Source organism: Haliotis cracherodii, unplaced genomic scaffold, assembly GCF_022045235.1.
Source record: "Haliotis cracherodii isolate W230 unplaced genomic scaffold, xgHalCrac1.p SCAF_15, whole genome shotgun sequence".
NCBI lineage: Eukaryota > Metazoa > Mollusca > Gastropoda > Lepetellida > Haliotidae > Haliotis > Haliotis cracherodii.
Window position 1 is genome coordinate 28,024,097 of NW_027266270.1, and position 21,900 is coordinate 28,045,996.

The 21,900-nt window shown below is 41.9% G+C and overlaps 1 protein-coding gene across 3 annotated transcripts; it reads right to left on the bottom strand.

Annotated features, from left to right (window-relative positions):
* On the bottom strand, positions 1-20,582 carry LOC139462450 (uncharacterized). Of its 3 annotated transcripts, none has more exons than XM_071244178.1 (14): positions 20,493-20,582; positions 13,795-13,866; positions 13,170-13,369; positions 12,389-12,517; positions 11,988-12,104; positions 9,685-9,848; positions 8,449-8,695; positions 7,829-7,954; positions 6,627-6,818; positions 6,221-6,456; positions 2,319-3,458; positions 1,449-1,575; positions 993-1,200; positions 1-701 (listed from the first exon to the last, which is right to left on the bottom strand). In XM_071244178.1, exons 2-14 carry the CDS (start codon positions 13,856-13,858, stop codon positions 673-675), a joined length of 2,979 nt encoding a protein of 992 aa, XP_071100279.1. In that variant the 5' UTR covers positions 13,859-13,866; positions 20,493-20,582; the 3' UTR covers positions 1-672. The 3 variants fall into 3 exon arrangements, with proteins under 3 accessions (XP_071100279.1, XP_071100281.1, XP_071100280.1); XM_071244179.1 differs by having other exon boundaries at positions 642-701; positions 923-1,200; XM_071244180.1 differs by lacking the exon at positions 993-1,200.
* Positions 20,583-21,900: the final 1,318 nt, after the last annotated feature.

The following is a 21,900-nucleotide window of genomic DNA, read 5'->3' on the forward strand; positions in this document are numbered from 1 at the left end:
TTTACGGGCAATATATGTACAATTTTCATATTCAGCAGTAAGACAAAAGGACCTACCGTATATCAAATCTTTACAAACCTTCACCTCAAATAAAATGTTATTTGAATGTAGTTAAACAGTCACGTAACTCAAAAGTAACAAAAGACCATGGTCAATAATAGATATAAAAACATACAATATTAAATGCTCATATTTTAACAAATAGTTGCTGCCTTGGAAACATTTCAAATGTTATCAACAGATCAACAAATCAATTACATTTTATGAATCCCCCCAGGAGCAATAGCACTACAGCGCCATCTCATCCCTAGGACCAGCCTAGAAACACACTGTGCACTATGTTCATTAAGTCCCAGGATCACCATACATGGACCACCAGTGAGTATAGGGAAGGAATCGAAGACTGCAGGACATTAAGACCCAGTTCCACACAGGGTTATGACAGCCAAATTCTTTTGCAGAGATTTACGATTATTAAAGCAACAAGATCGCTTTGTGGATTGGGACACAGATGTAGAGTTGAACTTGACTTCTTTAACATCACCAAGAAGTTTTTATACTTGGTCCTCAGTAACATCTCATGTAGGGAAGAACTTGATGACTTCAGTGACATCAGACGTAGGGAAGAACTTGATAAGACTTGAACAACATTATATGTGGGGAGGAACTTGATCAGAAATAGTCTGGGCCGTTGAATGGACCTGTAATAGTAAAATGTTTTGTTGAATAGCATGGATTAGCTAATAAATTAAATATCCATCAGGAATATCAGAGCATATCTCCTCCATTGCCTCTTATAAAGGTTTAAACATAACACATTATATATACATATTGGAATTGGCCAAGGGACCTAACTATTGAAACCAAACAAATTGGTGAACAGCTCGGACGAAAGAAAGATAAACTCTCTCAAAGTAATTACGTTATCGTGGTTAATGTTCAATATGTCTACAGAAGCGACAGGGTTTATGAAGACGCCTCAAATGCCCCACCGCGAGGTAGAGGTGGCCCATATGGCCTCCCCCGGACTTGCAGGGTGGAGGTGTTGGACCCGTGGCTTGTGACCGGCTGACTGGCGGTACTGTCATAGCCTAGGTCGGTAGACGCATGCTTCTCAAAGCGGTTCAGAGGAGGAAGATCATGATCAGTTGAAAAATCCACGGAGAGGCAGTCTTCTTTTAGAGATAGGGCAACCTCCTCCTGTAAATGGTCAAAAGCAATACAAATTACATGTCACAACTTTAATTTGTAGGAACGACAGTATTCTTTGACGGTATTAAAGGTCTTACTCTTTATTGTATCGTATTATGACCCTTGCTCTGTTAGTCCAATGCCTGTGTGGGCATCATCAGCAATATGGTCATAATACAACAATACTGCCTAAACTACGTCTGTGTCAAACCCACATCTCTTGTGGAAAGTCAAGCCCACTTATGCCGACATCGTACCTGATCAAGGATCAAAGCCGACCTTCTGAGACTAGCCTCGACCTCATCCTGGGCCAAGGCCTCCGCATCCAACTGAATATCTTCATAACGGCCCTGTTCTCTGACAAGCTGACCTTCCTCTGCAACCCTGTAGCAACCACAGATATAACATACATCCGGTAATACGATAACTACTATAAATTGTGCCTTTAATAACCTTGTTCTCTAATGCCACATTCAGCACTATTCCATCTATATGATAGCGGCCTGTAAATAAGAAAGGAGTCTGGACCAGAAAACCAAGTGATTGAAAATGTTACCCAAGCCGTAGGGGTATGGTGACATGCGATCAACTAAATCACTGAGCCTGACCATCCAATCCATTAAGTCGCCTCCTAGGACCAGCAAAGGTTCCTGAGGACCAACAACATGAAGTAACGGAAATTGTGTCCACATTTACCCCTAAATGCTCAACTTTTGTATTTTGATTTAGATCGCTCTCTTTTTTCCAGTGATCGAATTAACGATCTGAATATTCTTAGTTTTGCTTGACACTCATTTGGTCCGCCGTTTTAGTTTGGATAAACTATATCTTAAAGGTTGTCATTACAGTAACAAGTATCCAGTTACAGAAGAGTTTGTCATAAGCCCAAGATTTTCAAACAGTTTGATATTAAGCAATGTTTATTGTGTCTTATTTTGTTTCTGTAAGTCCAAAAATGGAGATTAATAGTTTGGGTCAGTGTTTTTAGGTGTTTTTTGAGGGAGAGTCCATGTCTTTGGAAAGAGGATTGAGAGACAACACTTCATAAAGCTCGTAAAAATTACTCAAGTGTCATCTGTTTAGGGTATACGTGACGCCTAATATAACATTTATATACAGTTTCTCACCTATCCTCCTGACATCGTTCTAGCCTCACAAAATCAAACTGCAGACTCGTCGACTCGGACCCGCCGTCGTCTGCCGAGTCGTCCAAATCTGTAAGTGACGTCATCGAATCGTGACGGCAACTCAGCTCCGACACTGACTGTGGTAAATCCAAACGGGAACCGTAAAGGTCATTCATTGACCTGGAAGCCCTAAGATTGCCTTGATGATAATGTTCATCATCACTCATAGCACCCAGCACAACACCAATATCATCCAAGTCCAAACTGTTCCTCAAGTCTCGAAAGTGTTCCTCGAAGCGTCTCTGCTCTGTCGTATTGTCATCAAAACTGTACAGAGATTTATCCCGTGAAGAATAAAACACCGGATCTGTTAAATTCCCTACGGATCTAGACAGATTTCTCCCGTGACTCGTTTTCGAAGCAAAGACGTTACTGTTCTGAAAATCCAGCATTTGTGATTTGGTCCCATTGGCTGAAGCTCTTTTTAAACTGACGTGAAGAAGATCTGTGACATACTTCAATTTAAGCTCACTGGGAAGTTTGCTCACTGATACCTCCCGAATTCGGTTCACTATCGAATCGTAAGGATCGTCATTCTCCACTACGTCTATGCCGGACTCAGAACCGGTCATGTCCTGGACAGGTGGAATTTGGCCCTCTGGGAAATACTGACTAGATTTCACATCGGTTTGATCGAACGTAAAATGTTGCACCGCTTTATCTGGGTCATCTGGCGTAAATGTCACGCGCACAAATAGTTCTTTACCTTCATCCTGAAACCCGTTGGGTTCCTCTACTCCTGGCTTCCGGAGAATGAAATTTTCCGAATGCAATGTCAATCTAGCATTACTGCTGTCTTTCGGACCATTTTTCTTGTGTGATTTGTCGTGTGTCGTGCCTGGCAGTGTTTTCGTATGGTCGGATCTATACCTTTTCGGTTTAATGGGTTTCCCATCGGATGTGGTTCTGGGCATACTGCTGTGTTTACTGGTGTTCTTCGTGTACAGTTTCGGCTTGGCTTGGCGGGGTTTGCTCATTGGGCTGCCTGGGCCCATTGTTTCTTCTTTCCACTCAAACGCGGCTGTTACCAGTTTGGTCGGAAGTCGTCTGCTTTTCAGCAGTCGTTGAAGAAACCTTACCCTGAAGTTATAAAAAAGTTTATTATCCACAAGGTTCAAAATAAGCGATGATGTTAAATGAGGGACAGTGTAATGAGGACTTCACGAGCTCAACGACATTGTTGGTTTTTTGCAGACACTATTGTTTGTGCAATGTTTAGTTAGTTTGTTTATTGTTTAACGCCCCACTCAAGCTAGCTTTATAATCAAGTCTGCATCACACAATCCAGTGATTGCGATTATGAGCATCAATCTACACATTTCTGAACACAAGGACAGACATCAACCAAGTAAGCGAGTCTAACAACCGAATCCCGTCTGTCGCCTCTAACGACAAGCATGGGCTGCTGAAGACCAAGTCGAGCCCCTATCTTCACGGGGGCAATGTTAAGTGACGTTGCAGTAGAAGCTGACGTGTATCGATGTCATGAGTACACCGCTTCTCACATCGGCTCACTCCAAAGAAGCCTTCTTCTTCACAGCTAATTACCAATTAAGAGATGTTCCTTATATGTTTTTATTAGGGGTTGATTCCATGCCTGAAAATTGTTTCCGAGGCCGAACGTGTAACTTTCGAATCGACGACCTGTAAATAATCCGAGTGTGGACCAGACAAACCATCGATTGAAATTATGAGCAACTCTGACACGCAATCAACCAAGTAGTTGAGAATGACCACCTGATCCATGCAGGCGCCGTACGACAAGCTGATTACCTATTCTTACCCGGCTCCTCATGGTGTGTAGCTATACATTACCCATTGTTATTTTCTAGAAAGACTATGCAACGTACCACAAGAAGTAGGAACTGTCAACAGTACAAAGATATGTCACTGACGTCAACCTTTATTGTTATATCGTGATGTAATGAACAATGGGTGACGTCATATTGTTGTAATTGTCCTCCACGATGAGGCTATGTGGCATCATACAGCTTCAGTTGACCACTGCATAGATTCGATGAGCATTTGTACACGTCAGAAACTGATGTAACTTCACCCTCAACCCAATAGTTAACATAGATACATACCATTGCCCACGGAAGCATTGTAAAAACATTACTTGATCTAGCTTCAACATACACTTCTGAACAATACAGTCATTGTAGATGCATTATTAAGACGTTTCTCTAGAAGGGTCTTGCCATGGAAAGTTGCATACTTGCAGGCCTAACCCCGGGCATACATGTCCTTGAGAAACACTGACTCGCTGCCAGGTGATTTTAATCAAATTTACTTTACAATATTTGTATATTTCTAGAAAATTAATATATTATTTGTCGCGTGAAATGTTATTAAAGTGTTTTGTTATAAAAGAAGGTAGACACCTCTCAAATAAACTCGGCACATCCATAGGACACAAGCTATTCTATGTGACAGCCAGGCATACTTTGCACTGAATGGGTTAACACTATATGTGTACATAGTATATGGATTCCCGTACAAGGTAAACCGGGCACAACAGATCACAGTGTAACAAATATTAGTTTGCCCTATATCCCTCGAATGCTTACAAGTAAAGAGAAGCGCTTAAGACACATATTCGTTTTGCAACTCAGTGGGGGCAGTTTTAATATCTCGCCCCAAACAACTTTTTGTTGTTGACTCAGCAAAATTGATAAATGCTACTGGGGCCAGGCTCAAGGTAAGACTCGGTTTCTTCAGACCACGAGCAGAAATAAAATATAAAACGTCGACGCCGGTGTACAGGTGTACATGATGAAAAAATGAGCTCACGGTGACTCAGCAGATGAGTTGTTTCATGGACGGAATAGCTTCTTAGAACTGATGACTGGTTAGGAACCAAAGTAAGAAGACATTAATTTGACAAAAAGTGTAATTATTTAGTCTGTAAACTATAATACCTTGATATTCACAGTCTCGCTTAAAAGTGTACTATAGCTCCGTTCTGTTTTGACAACTATTTATAGAAGAATAGATATATAATACACTGCATACATATTTATGAAAATAGAATATAGACATAATATATAAGGCAATGGAAGGAGCAATTTCACCGATGTGTGCGTATGTATATGCACAATGCTGTGGGTTATTATTTGCATGGCTATGCTTTCATACAGACGCATGAACCACCTGAATCAATGGGCATAGATTCGAGGTATCGAGGTATGATTAAGTTCTGAGTCTCACAAGGAAGGAATTGCGTAATAGTGAAATCTTTTGTTGAGGTCATTACATGTAATATGGAGGTGTATCCACAAAAATGTGAGTCAATTGAGTAAAGGGTTTCACTGTTACAAGTCTGGAATATGTGACCTTTGGAAACTGAACAAATTTTAGGAACGTATCAATCAACACTCGTTAAATATGAATAATTAGTTAATCTGATCTAATAGATAGATAATAATCCAGCAATATGACAGCGGTCTGTAAATAATCGAGTCTGGACCAGACAATTCAGTGACTGATATCATGAGCATCGAAGCACGCAATTTGGATACGATGACAATCATCAACCAAGTCAGCGAACCTGACCACCCGATCCCGGTAGTCACCTCTTGCAACAAGCATTGTTTGCAGAAGACGAATTTTAACCCGGATCTTCACGGGTCTCTCAAGTACTATCCTCAGTAACTTGGAACTGTTTATGTTATAATGTGTCAACTGAATGAGTGAGTGGATTTGCTTAACGCCGCACCCAGTAATGCTTCAGCTACGTGACCGTAATTAATCGAGTCTTGGCCATGTGGTTGCACTGCAGCGTGAACGTCAGAGACACGGTAAGGTCACCTGAGGGACGAGACGATTGGCGGATGACTCACCTGAGAGCCAGGGAGTGCGCCTTCTGCTTGAGTCCCCTGTCCACCCGATGTGGTATGTCCGAGTCAAGTTTGAGGATGTGCTCCTCGCGGGGAGGGGGGTGCTTGTTGAGGAAGCTGATGACGGCCTGCCTCCATTCGGGTGGTGTGTGAATCAGTCTGTTGGGGGACATGGGATCAACTCTCTCCTTGAGACTGTCAGGGAGGAACTTCAGGACCTTCTTGTACCAGTGGACTGACTAGAATGCAAAACTTACATGAAAAAATCTACATCTCAATATAATATTATCTTCTGTAATGGCGGACACACAAAGAAGCGGAGCTATATTGAGTAGGCGTTAATAATGTTTTCATCAGATAAATGGGTAAACCTGTGTTCAGCGTATGACCGTTACAAGATTCTTCTTACCTTCTCATATAGAAGGAGAAAGACATGGACAGACATGTAAATATCTTGGAGTCTCTGCAGGTCCTCGGCGAATGGGCTTATGACATCAGTCAATTGTTGTGTGACGTCACTAATGTCGCAGACAACTTGCGCGTTTTCTTCCGCCAAACGTCGCAGCTTCTGCAGGGTCTCTGTGGCTTGGGTCAAGAGGTCCTGGGGGCGAGAAGGAAGACGTTGATTGGCCTTTGCACACAAAAAATCCTGCTGACATACACATATAATTGTTCAAACTGCAACACTTGGGAGTTCAGGAGTTCGTGGATGACTTGACGTGATCCCGACATAGAAGCCCTAAATGGTCAGATGGTCAAACCAAACCACAATTGATTGCTGGCAGTTCATGATCCATACACTAATCACAGGTTTTAATGTTGAGCCATACAACACGACGCCATGAACCACGTAAATCTCCCCAGTGCTCTCCCTTTGGTACCTGGCTTCATACACTAACAAAAAACTTTTACTGAAATCACCACAATGGTCGCCTAATGTGGATTCCTACAAACTGACAAAGGGCATCTCCTCAACATTTCCCATTTGGTGTATTCGGTGTGAACCTGATGTGACGTAATGTATCTCCACAAAGGTCTTTCACCTTAGACGAAGCAGAAAGTCTCCCTCTGAAGAACAACGCTATCTCACCTTGGCGTCATACAAGCAGACACATCACCTACTGAAGAACAACTCTATCTAACATTTAAGGTTTGAAGTTGTATTTGTTGACGTTCATCAGCTGATGAAGACAGTGAAGACAGGTGAGCAAATCCCATGATGCGCGACGCTGTCGCACCTTGGCGTTATACAGACACAGCACCTACTGAAGAAGAACACTATCTCACCTTGGCGGTATACAAGCAGACACAGCACCTATTGAAGAAGAACACTATCTCACCTCGGCGTTATACAAGCAGACACAGCGCCTATTGAAGAAAAACGCTATCTCACCTCGGCGTTATACAAGAAGACACAGCGCCTATTGAAGAAGAACGCTATCTCACCTTGGCGTTATACAATCAGACACATCACCTACTGAAGAAGAACACTATCTCACCTTGGCGTTATACAAGCAGACACAGCACCTATTGAAGAAGAACGCTTAGCCTATCTCAACTTGGCATTATACAAACAGACACAGCGCCTATTGAAGAAGAACGCTATCTCACCTTTGCGGGTTCATACAGCGAGGTGGTGAAGTGCGTCCTGTAGAGTTCCGCCTGGCTGAGGGTCTTCCCGATGGCTGGGTGGTCCTGAAGCTGTGGCTTGTACTTCTTCACTATAGAGTGGTGGATCTGTACAGGGAGGTCGGAATGAATCCCACCATATATCGGACATACAGCTTAAACATTTCTTTTTTCACTTGTAGTGAGTGGGTGACTTATGTGGATCTGGAAGGGGAGGTCAGAATAAATCCCGACATATATTGGACATACAGCTTAAACATTTCTTTTTTTTTCACTTGTAGTAAGTGGGTGAATTTGGTGGATCTGGACAGGGATGTCGGAATATGTCACATCATTCATCGGACATACAGATTAAACATTTCTTAAATCACTTGTTGTGGGCGAACATTGCCTTTAATAAGATTTCAGTTATATCACAGCTGTCAACTTGACATGGAAGGACAGCCCTAGGTGAAGCAGGCCTGTGACACTTTGGTGATACCCATTACTCGGGGTATAATATTGAAATATTGCTCAAAGCGGCATTAAAGTCAGTCGCCATACACTGGCTAGCAGATTCAGTGTTACACAACGTCAACCATCTAGCCGTGTATCTCTCTCACCGTCGTAGACCTCTCCCGACACTTCTGGACCTGGTGGGTTACGTCTATCCTATTCTCAGCTGCTGCCCACAGTTCCCCGAGTTCCCTCTGGTCGTCTGTGAGCAGACGATAACTGTCGCGCAGACGACTCTCAGCACTGCGCAGTGTGGTCACGTGCACCTGAGCGAGCAGTCCATGCGTCTCGGGGTTCTCTAGGAGGTACAGGGCCTGCTTGCACTGCTCGATTGTGTCATCAAGGCGAATCTCTCTGTAAAAGGATAATTATTTAGGAACTTTCTGTTTTGACACTGTATACGGTTCAAAGAAGTGGAAGTAGTGATTCATTTTTAGATGAGGTGAAATAGGGTTTAACGTCGCGTTCGAGATAATTCGCTCATGTAGCGACGTGTAAACTCTCGTGTGTGTATGTGTGATATCAGTCACTGGATATTCTGGCTCAGACTAGATTGTTTACAGACTGCCGCATAGCAGGAATATTGACTAGTGCAACAAACAAATATTGGTCCAACAGTTCACCATAAAATGTCCGAGGGCTGCGAGCTAGGCTATTAGTATAAAAGCACGGGTCTATTCCCAACAGGGTGCAGTGTGTAAAGCTCCTTTGATATGGTTTATATATTATTAAAAGCGGGGTGAAACCATACATACTCACTCACTCAACAAACAAAAAAAGGAAACATACAATTCAAAGTTTATTTTGACTGTGACAATGGCCTGGTTCTCCCTAAAATGGATGGGTCGTCATGTGATGTCCGTGACTGGCGGCTTTAGGCCGGTGGCTGGATTACTGATCATGTTTTCAATCACTGATTTGCCTGAGCCAGACTTGTTTATTTACAGGCCACTGTGTAATCCCTGAAGATCCGGGGTAGAATAGGTCTTCAGCAACCCATGCTTGCCGTAAAAGGCGTCTATGCTTGTACTAAAAGTCGACTAACGGAATCGGGTGGTCAGGCTCGCTGACTTGGTTGATGCATGTCATCGTATCCCATTTGCGTAGATCGATGCTCATGATGTCAATCACTGGATTGTCTGGTCCAGACTCGATTATTTATACAGATCGCCGTCATATAGCTTAAATAATGCTCTCGCTCACTCACTTGAGAAACGATATGTTTGTTCTGTGTGTTGATTGTTGTAACAATCGAGTCCCGACGAGCCAAACCGGAATGGATATGCATGACACAAAAAACACATGCTCGACTAGTATGTTGGTAGCATTGTATGTAGTCTCACTTGAGTATGGCTTGATACTGCTGCAGCTGTTCCTGCCTGAGTCGCAGCAGCTGGTCGGAGGGTTTGTCTGCTAGGTCGTAGTCCTGCAACAGCTCCATCCGGTCCTTGATGGCAGGCAGCTTCAGGAGCAGATCATCACTGGCCTGCAGGCTTGGCATTATAGTCTGAAGGCAATATTAGGCGACACTTAAATCGGTGTATTACATTCTGGAGGCGAGATCGGTCGACATTTATTTGAGTGTATCATTGTCTGGAGAAGTCACGATGTGGCTGAAATATTGCCGATCTGACTTTAAATACTAACATACTCATCCATTGTCTGGAGGTAATATTTAACTCGATGTATATCACCTGGAGGTGGCACTGGACGACAGTGTAACTCATATATGATATTCGTAAGGCAGGGATAGGCGACATTTTAATAAATATTTATAGATAGCGTCGGAAACAGACAAAATTCAGCTCAGTTCATGCTAGTCTGCAGGAGAGAATTGTGAGTTCTAACTCAGAAAATCATAGTCTTTTGGCGCGAAACAGCTACCTGCCTGGTATTCTGTATTTTGTGCAGGTCAAGCCTGTATTATCGCTATTATCGCTATGGTACTATTGTATAATATCTAGGTCATAAATCAAATTATTATTATATTAGTCACATTTTGCTGGGACTGAAGAGTAGCCAATGTTCTTTATCTCTAAAATAATAGGTTGCGTGTCACAGCTTTGAAACATCAATATATATTAGTCAGTTGGCCACCAGCGGAAAAGAGTCTTAGTTTAAATTTTCGTTCCCACATTTTCCTGTATACCTTAAACCTTTTCTATTGCATAAAGGTGGTATCTGTACACAATTTTTCATTGGGTAGTAAGCTTGCAAGTGTGTGCGTGAATTTTCAGGGGGTCGAAATTGCATAAATTGAAGGAAAAATGCATAATTTGACAAAATTGTCTGTAACATTAAACTATCCAAATTATGTCTTTGATTACAGGTAATGTGTTCGGTTTTCTGAATTTGGCAAACATTTTGTTTCATATAACTGTTATTCTAATTCTCAGTGGAAACATTGATAAAAATAATGTTTTTTTACTTCATTTTCAAATCTTGTGAGTAGGTAAAAACACTAATTCCATAGAATTGTGACATAAAAACCACTATAACTGGGTATTAAAATCTGCTTGAACCATTGTACTATCCTATACAGAAAACAACATGAAAATATATTACATAGGGGAGATATTGTATACAATGTTACCCCACCCCAAAAAAACCATTTTGACGAAAATTGCTTATTGAGATATGGTGGTTGATTATGTTGATGTAGTGGATGAGTGGGATAATTGCAACAATGCTTAAAAACATCAAACTAGTAAACTCAAAATGAAAAATGATGTTTCAAGTTTTTCTGTGAACATCTACGGTGGCCATCTTGAATATCAAGATGGCCGTCATTTTGACCTGTTTTCAAAATCAGCATGCCATAATATGCATTCTACCATGACATTGATGAATGCTTGATTCTGATTGGCTAAAAAGAGGTTTCCTTTTTGCTACGGAAACCCCTTTCAAATATATTAAGCCTTTTCACAAAAAAACGTGCGTATGAATACGCTAAAGCGCTCGGTTATAAATTAAATTATAATAAAGAGGTATCTATTCTGCAGTGGGACTACATCAAATTTCAAAACACAGTACGTTTATCTCCTAAATAACACGCAGGAATCATACGATACAACTGGACGAGGCCTGGTGTAAGTATATACTATGTCTACACTGTCACCAGCTGTTGCTTACATGAGCATAAACCGCATACACTGGTATACAATTGGCACTCTGCTATGGCAGAAATAGGTCAGTCGTAACACGTATGTATATGTATGTGATCACGGGGTGTTCATGAATGTAATCTTGATCTGTTTGCAGTGTGTACAGAGCTGTGTGTTTATGACCTGAAGTCGGGTAGCTCTTGGTCCGCCTGAAGGTACTGATATACGGGCTGTGTGATGTTGTCAGCAACATTACATTGGAACTTTTTACGAAGGCACTTTAAATTTTCATTTTATCCAGGATAGGCCGAGAACGAGCATGAGACCGGAAAATGCTTTAGACCAGAAATGTACACTTGTCGGAAGTGAGCACTGGACCGGAAGTGAGCCTTATTCGTGATATTAACACTGGACCGGTAATGAGAATTTGATCGAAATCCATCAGTTGATGGGATATGAAACTTTGATCGGAAAGAGTCACCACGCCGGGATTGAGCATAACTTCGTAGTCATGAGTCTCCCTCATTTAGAATTACACTTACATTGTGGAAATAAAGCCATGCTTGGTGATTGTAGTGCAGTGACCCCCCGAACTCCCCTGTGAGGTTACTTGGGTCGATGTAGGTGATGAGTTCACGCACAGTCTTCACCAGGATCACCTGAAACACGTCACAAGACATTCTTCACGCTAGCATAGTCACAGCTAGTTGTGTACGACAGAAAGTAGCCACTTCCTTGATCAGCTGTATTAAGTCAAATCATATTCAGGATATTACTTGCACCTACAACTGCACAAGAGTTTAAACACACGACGGATCCTTCACGTTAGCATCACCATTGTTATTAGAAACTGCACGACAGGAAGTAGCCTCTTTCTGTATCAGCGGTCTTAAATGCTTGTCTATTAAGGATATCAAAGTCCTGCACAGAAGTTTAAACCCACCTTAAATATAGACACATTAGTGAACTTTTTGCTGGGTTTCAGTCCGAGCAGCTTCTTCAGCTGTCGTGACCTGTCCCTTGACTTGGGTTTCACACAGTACACGGCAGCTATCCGGCCTCTCTTCCGATGCTGTAACAAATAGTCCACATCAGTGTCGATTGCATGCTCATCATACCCTTGAGTCTTTTTGATGCGGTCGGGTAGCCTAGTGGTTAAAACATTCGCTTGTCATGCCGAAGACCCGGGTTCGATTCCCGACGTGGGTACAATGTGCGAAGCCCATTTCTGGTGTCCCCCGTCGTGTGACTATGTTGGAATATTGCTAGAAGCGGCGTAAAACCGTACTCACGCACTCACTCACTCATTTGAGTAATTTGAATCAGATGTTTTTAACCTGCACATACTTTATAAATTATATAGTTTTCTACTTCTCGTTCATCTTCGTAGCTTGGATTATTATCTGTTTCTGACTATGGTTGTGATACCAGGGTCTAATCAGACCGACCTGAACTTACGGTGACAGATAGGTTTCTGGCACACATAAGGGACGCAACTCTGCACAGCGAAACGCGGTGCCTTTGACCACTGCATGTTGCTTATAGTGAGTAAGTTGAAATGTAACGTCGCATCGGCCACGATGGGATACGATGGCATGCATCAAACAAGTCAGCGAGCCTATCACCCATCCCGTTAGTCGCCTCTTACGACAAACATAGTCGCCTTTTACGGCAAGCAAGGGTTTCTGAAGGCCTATTCTACCCCGGACCTTCACTACTCCTACCTCAACTGTCTGTATGGACTCGACAAAGGTTGTTACATCCCCTTTGGTGGCGTTGTGCAGGTCTATGAGGCAGGCGACTGACGGGGACGTCTGTGACGTTACCATGCTGAGGTAGTGGAGCAACAGCGCCACCAGCTCACAGTGCTCCAGTTCGCCGCACTTGATGCTGACCAGGGGCACGCCGAGGCCGTCAGTGCCGCCTGCAGGAGTGAGTGAAGGGATGAGTGGGTTTGTGTGGGTGAGCAAGTTATTGAGAGAAAGAGTGACTGGGTGAGTAGGTGGTCAGGTGGGTGACTGAGTTGTGGTTTAAAGCCACCAATTATTCAAAGTTTTTTTAAGCAAATGTACATTAGGTTAAATGCACTAACACTCGTCCAACGGATTCTCAAAGGATTTGTCATAGGTTAGTCGATTTCGTGAAAACTATTCAGACGATTCAAAATTATTACATGGCACACGCCTGGTTATCGAACAGCTTAGATTTACAAACCAGTACTGATACCAGCTACCGCATTTATATATGGTGTCTGCTGATGCCTGATATAATATGTACAGTGCTATCTGCGCAACTTTCTACAAATTGATGCTTTCAAAAACAAGACGTGATGAAGCTAAGGCGTCTTACCTGACAAGACGGCGGCACCTCTCTCCAGCAGCGTCTCCGGTACCTGAAGTCTGGGTTGTGTCATCGCCTAGTCTGGGTGAGAGAATATAATGGCGTATAAACACAAACATTAGGCAATACTGACGTCCATCCAGTGACGGATAGTCATAAGAACCCCGTAGTTACAGTCAATTCATTAACATCATCATTGATAGTAGCAGCATCGTCTTCATCCCCATCATCACATTGTTGTTTGTGTTCTTGTTATAATTATAATTATCAACAGATAACAACAACAAAAATGCAAGAGGGTCTCTATGAGCTCACATTATTATTGTTGTTGTTGTCGTTGTCATCGTCGTCGTCAAAATCATCGTTATTATTTTTGTCGGCGTCGCCGTCATAACCATCATTATTATAAGTTGTATAGCTATTCTGATCATTAGTTAAAAAAGGGTGCTTCGTATTTTTCATCATCATCCCTATCGTATAGTGAATGAATGAATGAGTGTTTAGCGCTGCTTTGAATACTATTCCAGTTATTGACAGCGTGACAGCTTGATCTGAGAGGAAAGCCCGAAGTGATGCAGGTCTTAGACGTTTACCACTTTGGTGAAACCCCCGAGCACGGGTATGGCGCTGACAAATCTAGAAAGATAATCGGGGCGACCCCAGTTATCAGCATGAAATGGGTGTGGAAATTATATACTAGTGGCGAGGAACTTAGTAATATCATTTTAATGCATAATTGAAACGGTGACTGATTCCTGTCCACCTGGCAATATTTGAGACTGGTCCTGTCAAACCAGTGATTGACATCATAAGCAAAGACCAACGATTTTCCACGATGACATGCAGACCACACATTGTAACTATTAACCCTCAATTCGTACTTACACTACAAGACCTATTCTTAAACGTGCCAAGGGTGTGGGACATAATCTCAATGTCAGTGTTGATTTTGTTGATGATTTTGTACTGCTGGACGGAACAGAAATGAGTGTCAACCAAGCGAAGTGCCATACCAAATCGGCCCAGACTCAGTTTTTCAAGGACAGGCTATCTGAACGACCACTGCATCGAGTTTATGTGTGGTGCGTTGAGAAGATTAGCAACCCTGCAGAGTCCTTCGCTTGGATGAAGTCGGCTGGACTGAAAAGTGATACAGAAGGCTTTCTGTTGGCTGCTCAGGACCAGTCACTTCCCACTCGAAACGTCAGTGTGTGATTTTGCATCAAAATGTAAATATGAAATGTAGATAATACAATGAATTTAATGATTACACGGTAAACACAGTATCTAAAGCGACATGATGGAATGGTTCGATCATTTTATTACCGTCTACGCAATGCTTGTGGTTTTGAAACAGGGGTCCATCCATGGTACGACCCGGAATATGTAGAGGGCGTCATGGAAAATGATCAATACAAAATTCTTTGGAATAGGCCCGTATACAGCCCCAGACGTATCCAGGCCAACAAACCTGATCTTGTCCTTTTTTATAAATCCAATGAAATCATTTATATCATTGAATTTTCTGTCCCTTTTGACACTTATGTGATTGACAAGATATATGAAATATGAAGACCTCGCTTTCGAAATGTCACGCTTGCATCGAAGTAACAAGTTGTCCGACTCTCCATTGTTCTTGGTGCCTCAGGTTTGGTACCTCCCAATCTGTTGACTGACATTGGGAGAATACTCGGGTTTGCTACCAGGAATACAGCCCTTCTGGCAATCTGGGTAATGCAGAAAGCTGCAGTGTTGGGGAGTCTTCACTTTCTCCGAAAAGTTCTGGGTGGGTTTGACTAGGCAGCACTGCCTGGGAGAAGTCCCATTCGCTGTCTTGGCTGCGTGTAGAGGGAGCAAGGGCCCTGAGCTGATGATGAGCCTAACCAGCCTGATTGTGCCAGGATCACCCAAACCCTCTTTACTGCATTTTATATTTTAATCTGTAAATAATAATAATAATAATAATAATAATAATAATAATAATAATAATAATAATAATAATAATTTCATTTAGCATGAACTCCTTATGTCCATATACAAACACAAAATCTCAAAATACAGATATTGCAATGCACAAAAAAAATCTTTTTTTCTAAGCATAGCAAAAGTAATACGATGAATTTTTCAAGGCATTTTCATTGTTATTACACATCACGGACTTAAAAAACTACATTAGCAGGGATATTTCCAAAATGTACCAACTGTAGTTTTCTCACATCATTATCATTAAGTGTGCAAATTAATATTTGAAAAATGGAAGTCGCCGTCTAAGTTCTAATATTCTAAGTGATGTTCACACAGCTAAACATCGACCTCAGTTGTTTTTCAGTTTTAAAAGACCAGCTCTTTATCTTACAATAATGTTCCTAGCGTAACTCTCATACATCTGGCCTTTACTCTAAGATATACATCACTCTGGTCTTTCCCCCTACATCAGGCTGACGTATACACATGTATACATATACATATGTACTGTACTAATGCTCAAAATTGCCTTACACTCACTCAATCAATCAATCACACTCTCTGTCCATTACAGTAATTTAATTCATTATATTTATATTATTTATAATGTTAATACAAATATCAAACCAAATTAAATATCCATGTTTAAGTCTAATAATAAAGAAAAAAACATTTGAGCATGAGAATACATAGCGGAAAGTATCTGTTGTGAAAGTTCCATGTAACCCAAGGTTAAACCGACATCTTCTTAGACTGATACACGCATTAATAAAATATGTTTTATTTATTTGATACCTATACCTTGTCTAAAATGGGCTCGTCAAGCCATCATTAATATGATAGCACGGCATTACACGTGCACCAGCTGGTGGGCGACGCTCGATGAAACAAACCATGTGTTCAGGGAACTGTTATTTCATCCCCTGACCAGGTGGCTCATAGTGGGTTACAATACGATACATGATACATATGGTTGCAGGTTCGCTTTTCGTCATGGAATTTTCATGTGAAATAATGTTGACTTTAACCAGTCGAAAAATAAAAAAAACAGTACATGCTAATTAATTGATATAGTAATTAATTATTCAAAGTAAGGCTGGGACGGGTAACTCGGGTACTCGTGTCGGGTGGGTCCTGAATAGGACCCGGGTACCCACAGGACTACCCAGATAGTCACGTGATATATTGTTTAATGACAAAAATTATCTAAAACTCAATGGTTACACTATAAGTCACTAATGTTCCCATTTCTTTCTGACAATGCATCCATTCTTTCTGACGTTTAAATGATTGAATAAAGATCAAACTTCAGTGAATGCATGACCAGATCGTTTTACACGTGTATCTAAATACGTTTTGCCAAGGCCAAGTTCAAACTTTTCCATATCGGACAGTTTGTACCTACCTCTAAATATCTACAACGGGTGCAATTAGGTGGTGGGTACCCGGGTACAAATTTGGACTCGTCCCAGTCCTAATTCAAAGTAAACCTCAGGTCTTACTCGAAGAAAGTAAAACCTCAAAAGAGGTCCTATACTCAGAAAGTAAAACCTCCCTATGTATATTCAAAGTCCCCCCTGGCCTACAACATGAGTACATGCTGAAAGAATAAACATCCGTGTAGAACAATGGGATGACGTCACCGGAGGTTTATAACAGAAGGATGGAAAATTCACAGATCTGAAACCATTGTGTTTGATCGTGGACATGCGATCAGTGCAAAAAATCCATTCATTTACGCAACAATGAAAGCATATTTGTGACCACCCGATCCCGATCCCTCTTACCACAAGCAAAGTCGTCTTTTATGGCAAGAATGGGTTGCTGAAGACCTATCCTACCCTGGATCTTAACAGGTCCAGGGCCCACTTGCACAACGGGATCTTAGCGCTAAGATGATCGTAACTACCATACTTTAACAGCACTAAGATCGCTTTGTGCAAGTGGGCCCTGCGCGACTAATGAGGATCGGGTAATGACAATGCTTGACCTTGTTTGTTTTGTCATCGAAAATTATTTCTCACCATTGCTCTTGCTATCAACCACTGTGTTTTCCAGACTTAAATCACTTACAAGCCGTGGTATAGCTGGAATATTGCTGACTGCGGCGGAATAAACAACATCCACATACCCATTCCCCAAATATATATATGTAGGAGTCTGATTGATTTGAAGAAATATTCTTTCGGGTTATAAATTCATTCCTTTCGTTCCGCACTATGCACAAGACAGATCACTACAGTTAATTTGTATATACATAAACATGAACATATACATATATACTGTAGTGTATTTTCATGTATATGCTTTCATTTGCAGATTGTATAACTGAAAAGATTAATTGAAATAATTACTTCTATTGACATAGTTTGTCATGTTCACGTTGTTTCAAAAACAGTATTAAATCTTATCAGTCGGGTAAATAAGAAAAGGGGTATATTATTCAGTTTATTCAGCTCCTCATATCTTTCTTTTTCTTGAAAAAAGGATTTAACAGTGACGCCCTACTGGCGTGCGAGACAAAACAGCTGAGCGCAAAAGTATTATCTTTGACCATATGTCAAACTGACACGGAGAGCTTCGTGTGTCATGCACTGAGCAACCTCATTAAATGTTATCAATGTACTGGAATCAATTTCAAGCAATTTTTTGGCATCATGGTTCTACGAAATAGGATCACCCCTACCGAACAGCCATGGTCTGTACAAAACAATATCACCCACCATGGTCTCTACCAAACAATACCACCCACCATGGTCTCTACCAAACATCAACCACCATGGTCTCTACCAAACAGCACCCACCATGGCCTCTACCAAACATCAACCACCATGGTCTCTAACAAACATCAACCATCATTGCCTCTACCAAACAGCACCCACCATGGTCTCTACCAAACAATACCACCCATCATGGTATCTACCAAACACCACCCACCATGGTCTCTACCAACCACACCCACCATGGTTTCTACCAAACATCACCCACCATGGTCTCTACCAAACATCAACCATCATTGCTTCTACCAATTATCAAACACCATGGTCTCTACCAAACATCAACCACCATGGGCTCTACCAAACATCACCCACCATGGTCTCTACCAAACAGCACCCACCATGGTCTCTATCAAACATCAACCACCATGGTCTCTACCAAACAGCACCCACCATGGTCTCTACCAAACAGCACCCACCATGGCCTCTACCAAACATCAACCACCATGGTCTCTACCAAACATCAACCACCATGGTCTCTACCAAACATAAACCACATGGTCTCTAACAAACATCAACCATCATTGCCTCTACCAAACAGCACCCACCATGGTCTCTACCAAACAATACCACCCATCATGGTATCTACCAAACACCACCCACCATGGTCTCTACCAACCACACCCACCATGGTTTCTACCAAACATCACCCACCATGGTTTCTACCAAACATCAACCATCATTGCTTCTACCAATTATCAAACACCATGGTCTCTACCAAACATCAACCACCATGGGCTCTACCAAACATCACCCACCATGGTCTCTACCAAACAGCACCCACCATGGTCTCTATCAAACATCAACCACCATGGTCTCTACCAAACAGCACCCACCATGGTCTCTACCAAACATCAACCACCATGGTCTCTACCAAACATCACCCACCATGGTCGCTACCAAACACCACCCACCATGGTCTCTACCAAACACCAACCACCATGGTCTCTACCAAACATCACCCACCATGGTCTCTACCAAACACCACCCACCATGGTCTCTACCAAACATCACCCACCATGGTCTCTACCAAACATCACCCGCCATGGCCGGTACCAAACAGCACCACCCGTGGACTCTACTAAACAGCATCCACCTTTGCCTCTGCCACACATCAGACAACGCCAGAAAAAAGGCTGGTATGGGGATCCCTTCAAAGTGGGATAAAGGCGTAGGGCGTTCAGTTTCAGTTATTCGACTCGATTGCATCCAAATTGATTTTCATTGCAGTAGAATATCAGTCAACAGGTCACACCAGTACACAGAGTGTACATACACAAGCCACTGTCCACACAGCGACAGGGAATGCCTGTTCCCCCCTCCCTTCCCCACGATTTTTTTTATAGAAGACAGTTTTATTGTAATCAGTTTTATTGTAATCATGTTGGGGACAAGTGATACTTGTACCCCCCCCCCCCCCTCGTCTAAAATAAGACAACTACGGCCTTGCTATAGAATCCTGGGTTTTCTTATGCACCATCTCATCATATGCAGAAACAAAATCTATTTAAGGTCTATTATAAATAAAATAACCCTGTTTACACTGCTTGTATTGCTCGCAGAGAGAAGTCAATATTTACCTCATCCATAGAGTTTACGATGACTGTTTCATGAAGAGATGATGAGGTTAGTACTTACCTGACTTACACGATCTAGACAACGATGTAACTAATATACCAGAACAGTCCCAGCATATTAAAGAACATACAAACCTAATGCCTGACGCAATGTGAGATTTAATCACACTATATAACCTACGCAATGTAGTGTTTCTCAGTTTCTGGCACATCGACATGTCCTACCAACATCACGATATAGGTCAGCATCGAAGCCCGTGCATATGTGTGGATTATATCAATCTTAAATGCCACGACACGAAGAACAAAATAGACAAAATTGTGTTAAAATCTCTAAAAATGAGTAATGTACCTAAAAGTGTCAATAGCGAGCCAATATGTAACTTACCATGCCATTTTCCTGTCATTCGAGATATTCTTATTTTGATGCTGGCTTTAAGCCTGTTCAAACATCGGTCACGTGAGCAACAGGTAGCCGACACCTGCTGCAAAAGCCGTGACGTCACTATTGATTTTCGTGTGTCGCATTGTAGTCATGAATGTTGATATCCATAAACATACCACCATATGCAAGGGCAGCTATGCCGGAGCTTGCTCATTTCAATGGACGAGACATGATGAAAGTATCGACAAATCAGCCGGGAAAGTTACCTGTGATCAATAACGCTTGAATACTCGTGTAGACAGAAACCGTTAGAAACTGCAACTCACCACTCATGAAGTTACATTTCTTAACGCTTTGTTGATTTTAAAGCATGTCAAAGTAAAATGATTTTGTCTAGTTGAGACCATTTGTGCTAATTCGGTGGAAGATTCGTTCTATTGCAGCAGTTGCTTTTTAACATATTTATAATAAATGTTTAAACTGATTGAGTATGGTTTTACGCCGCCTTTGGCAATATGACGGCGGGGAGACCAGAAAGGGGTATGCATATTTTACCCATCTGGAGAATCGAACCCTTCGGTGAAGTGGACGCTTAATCACTTAAGTACTAGTAGTCTGTCTTCCAGAATCATTTGATCGTAGGTTCGAATCCCTGATCATAGGTTTGAATCCCTTGGGTTCTCAGTACCATGCGCATGCTCGTATTGGATTGGCCGAAGTGGTTAACGTCCTTTAATTATGCGGACACGCCATGTTATAACCTAACTACATTTCAAACTCACTCGTTTCTAGATACGACATACATCCCGAGTATCATCACCATGTGGGCGTAGATTGCGTTACAATTAATATATACACGACGTGGTTTAATGTGTGTGTCATCTGTCTCAATACTGGACGAATGTGCGAGTGAGTTGGGTTGGGCGCCATTTTAATCATAAAGCATTAGTATATAAAGCTACACACGTACGACACGTTTAAGTCTGTATATAAACATTCGACTGTAACTTCTTTACCGAACCAGGTGTGAAGTTGCATACAATTAGGTATATTCGAGAACGTTCAGATTTGATTGCTTCTTGCTTGCCTGTTGTTTTCGCTGCAGTCAACAGTATCACATTCACCTGTGAAATATCGAATCTGTGACACCTAAACCAGTGGTTGATATTGTGAGCAGCATCTCACTATGATACGCAATGCTTGATACGCCAAGCATGACCACCCGATCCAATTGTGTGGTCTTACTAGACCAGCAGTTGTGGGCTAGGGAACTGTTTTATCCCAGGTCCCCACGGGGACTACATTTATCATTGCGGAACTATCAAAAAGGGAGTGCGACTACCACTACGACTGCGACTACTACTGCGACAAAGACTGCGACTGCGACTGCGACTACGACTATCACTAGGAG

Coding starts and splice junctions, on each gene's coding strand:
- LOC139462450 (XM_071244178.1), bottom strand. CDS start 13,858: ATGACACAACCCAGACTTCAGGTACCGGAGACGCTGCTGGAGAGAGGT. Junction 6,819..7,828: donor CGCTGTATGAACCCGCAAAG/GTGAGATAGCGT, acceptor TCTCGCCCCCAG/GACCTCTTGACCCAAGCCAC. Junction 3,459..6,220: donor GCGCACTCCCTGGCTCTCAG/GTGAGTCATCCG, acceptor TTATAACTTCAG/GGTAAGGTTTCTTCAACGAC.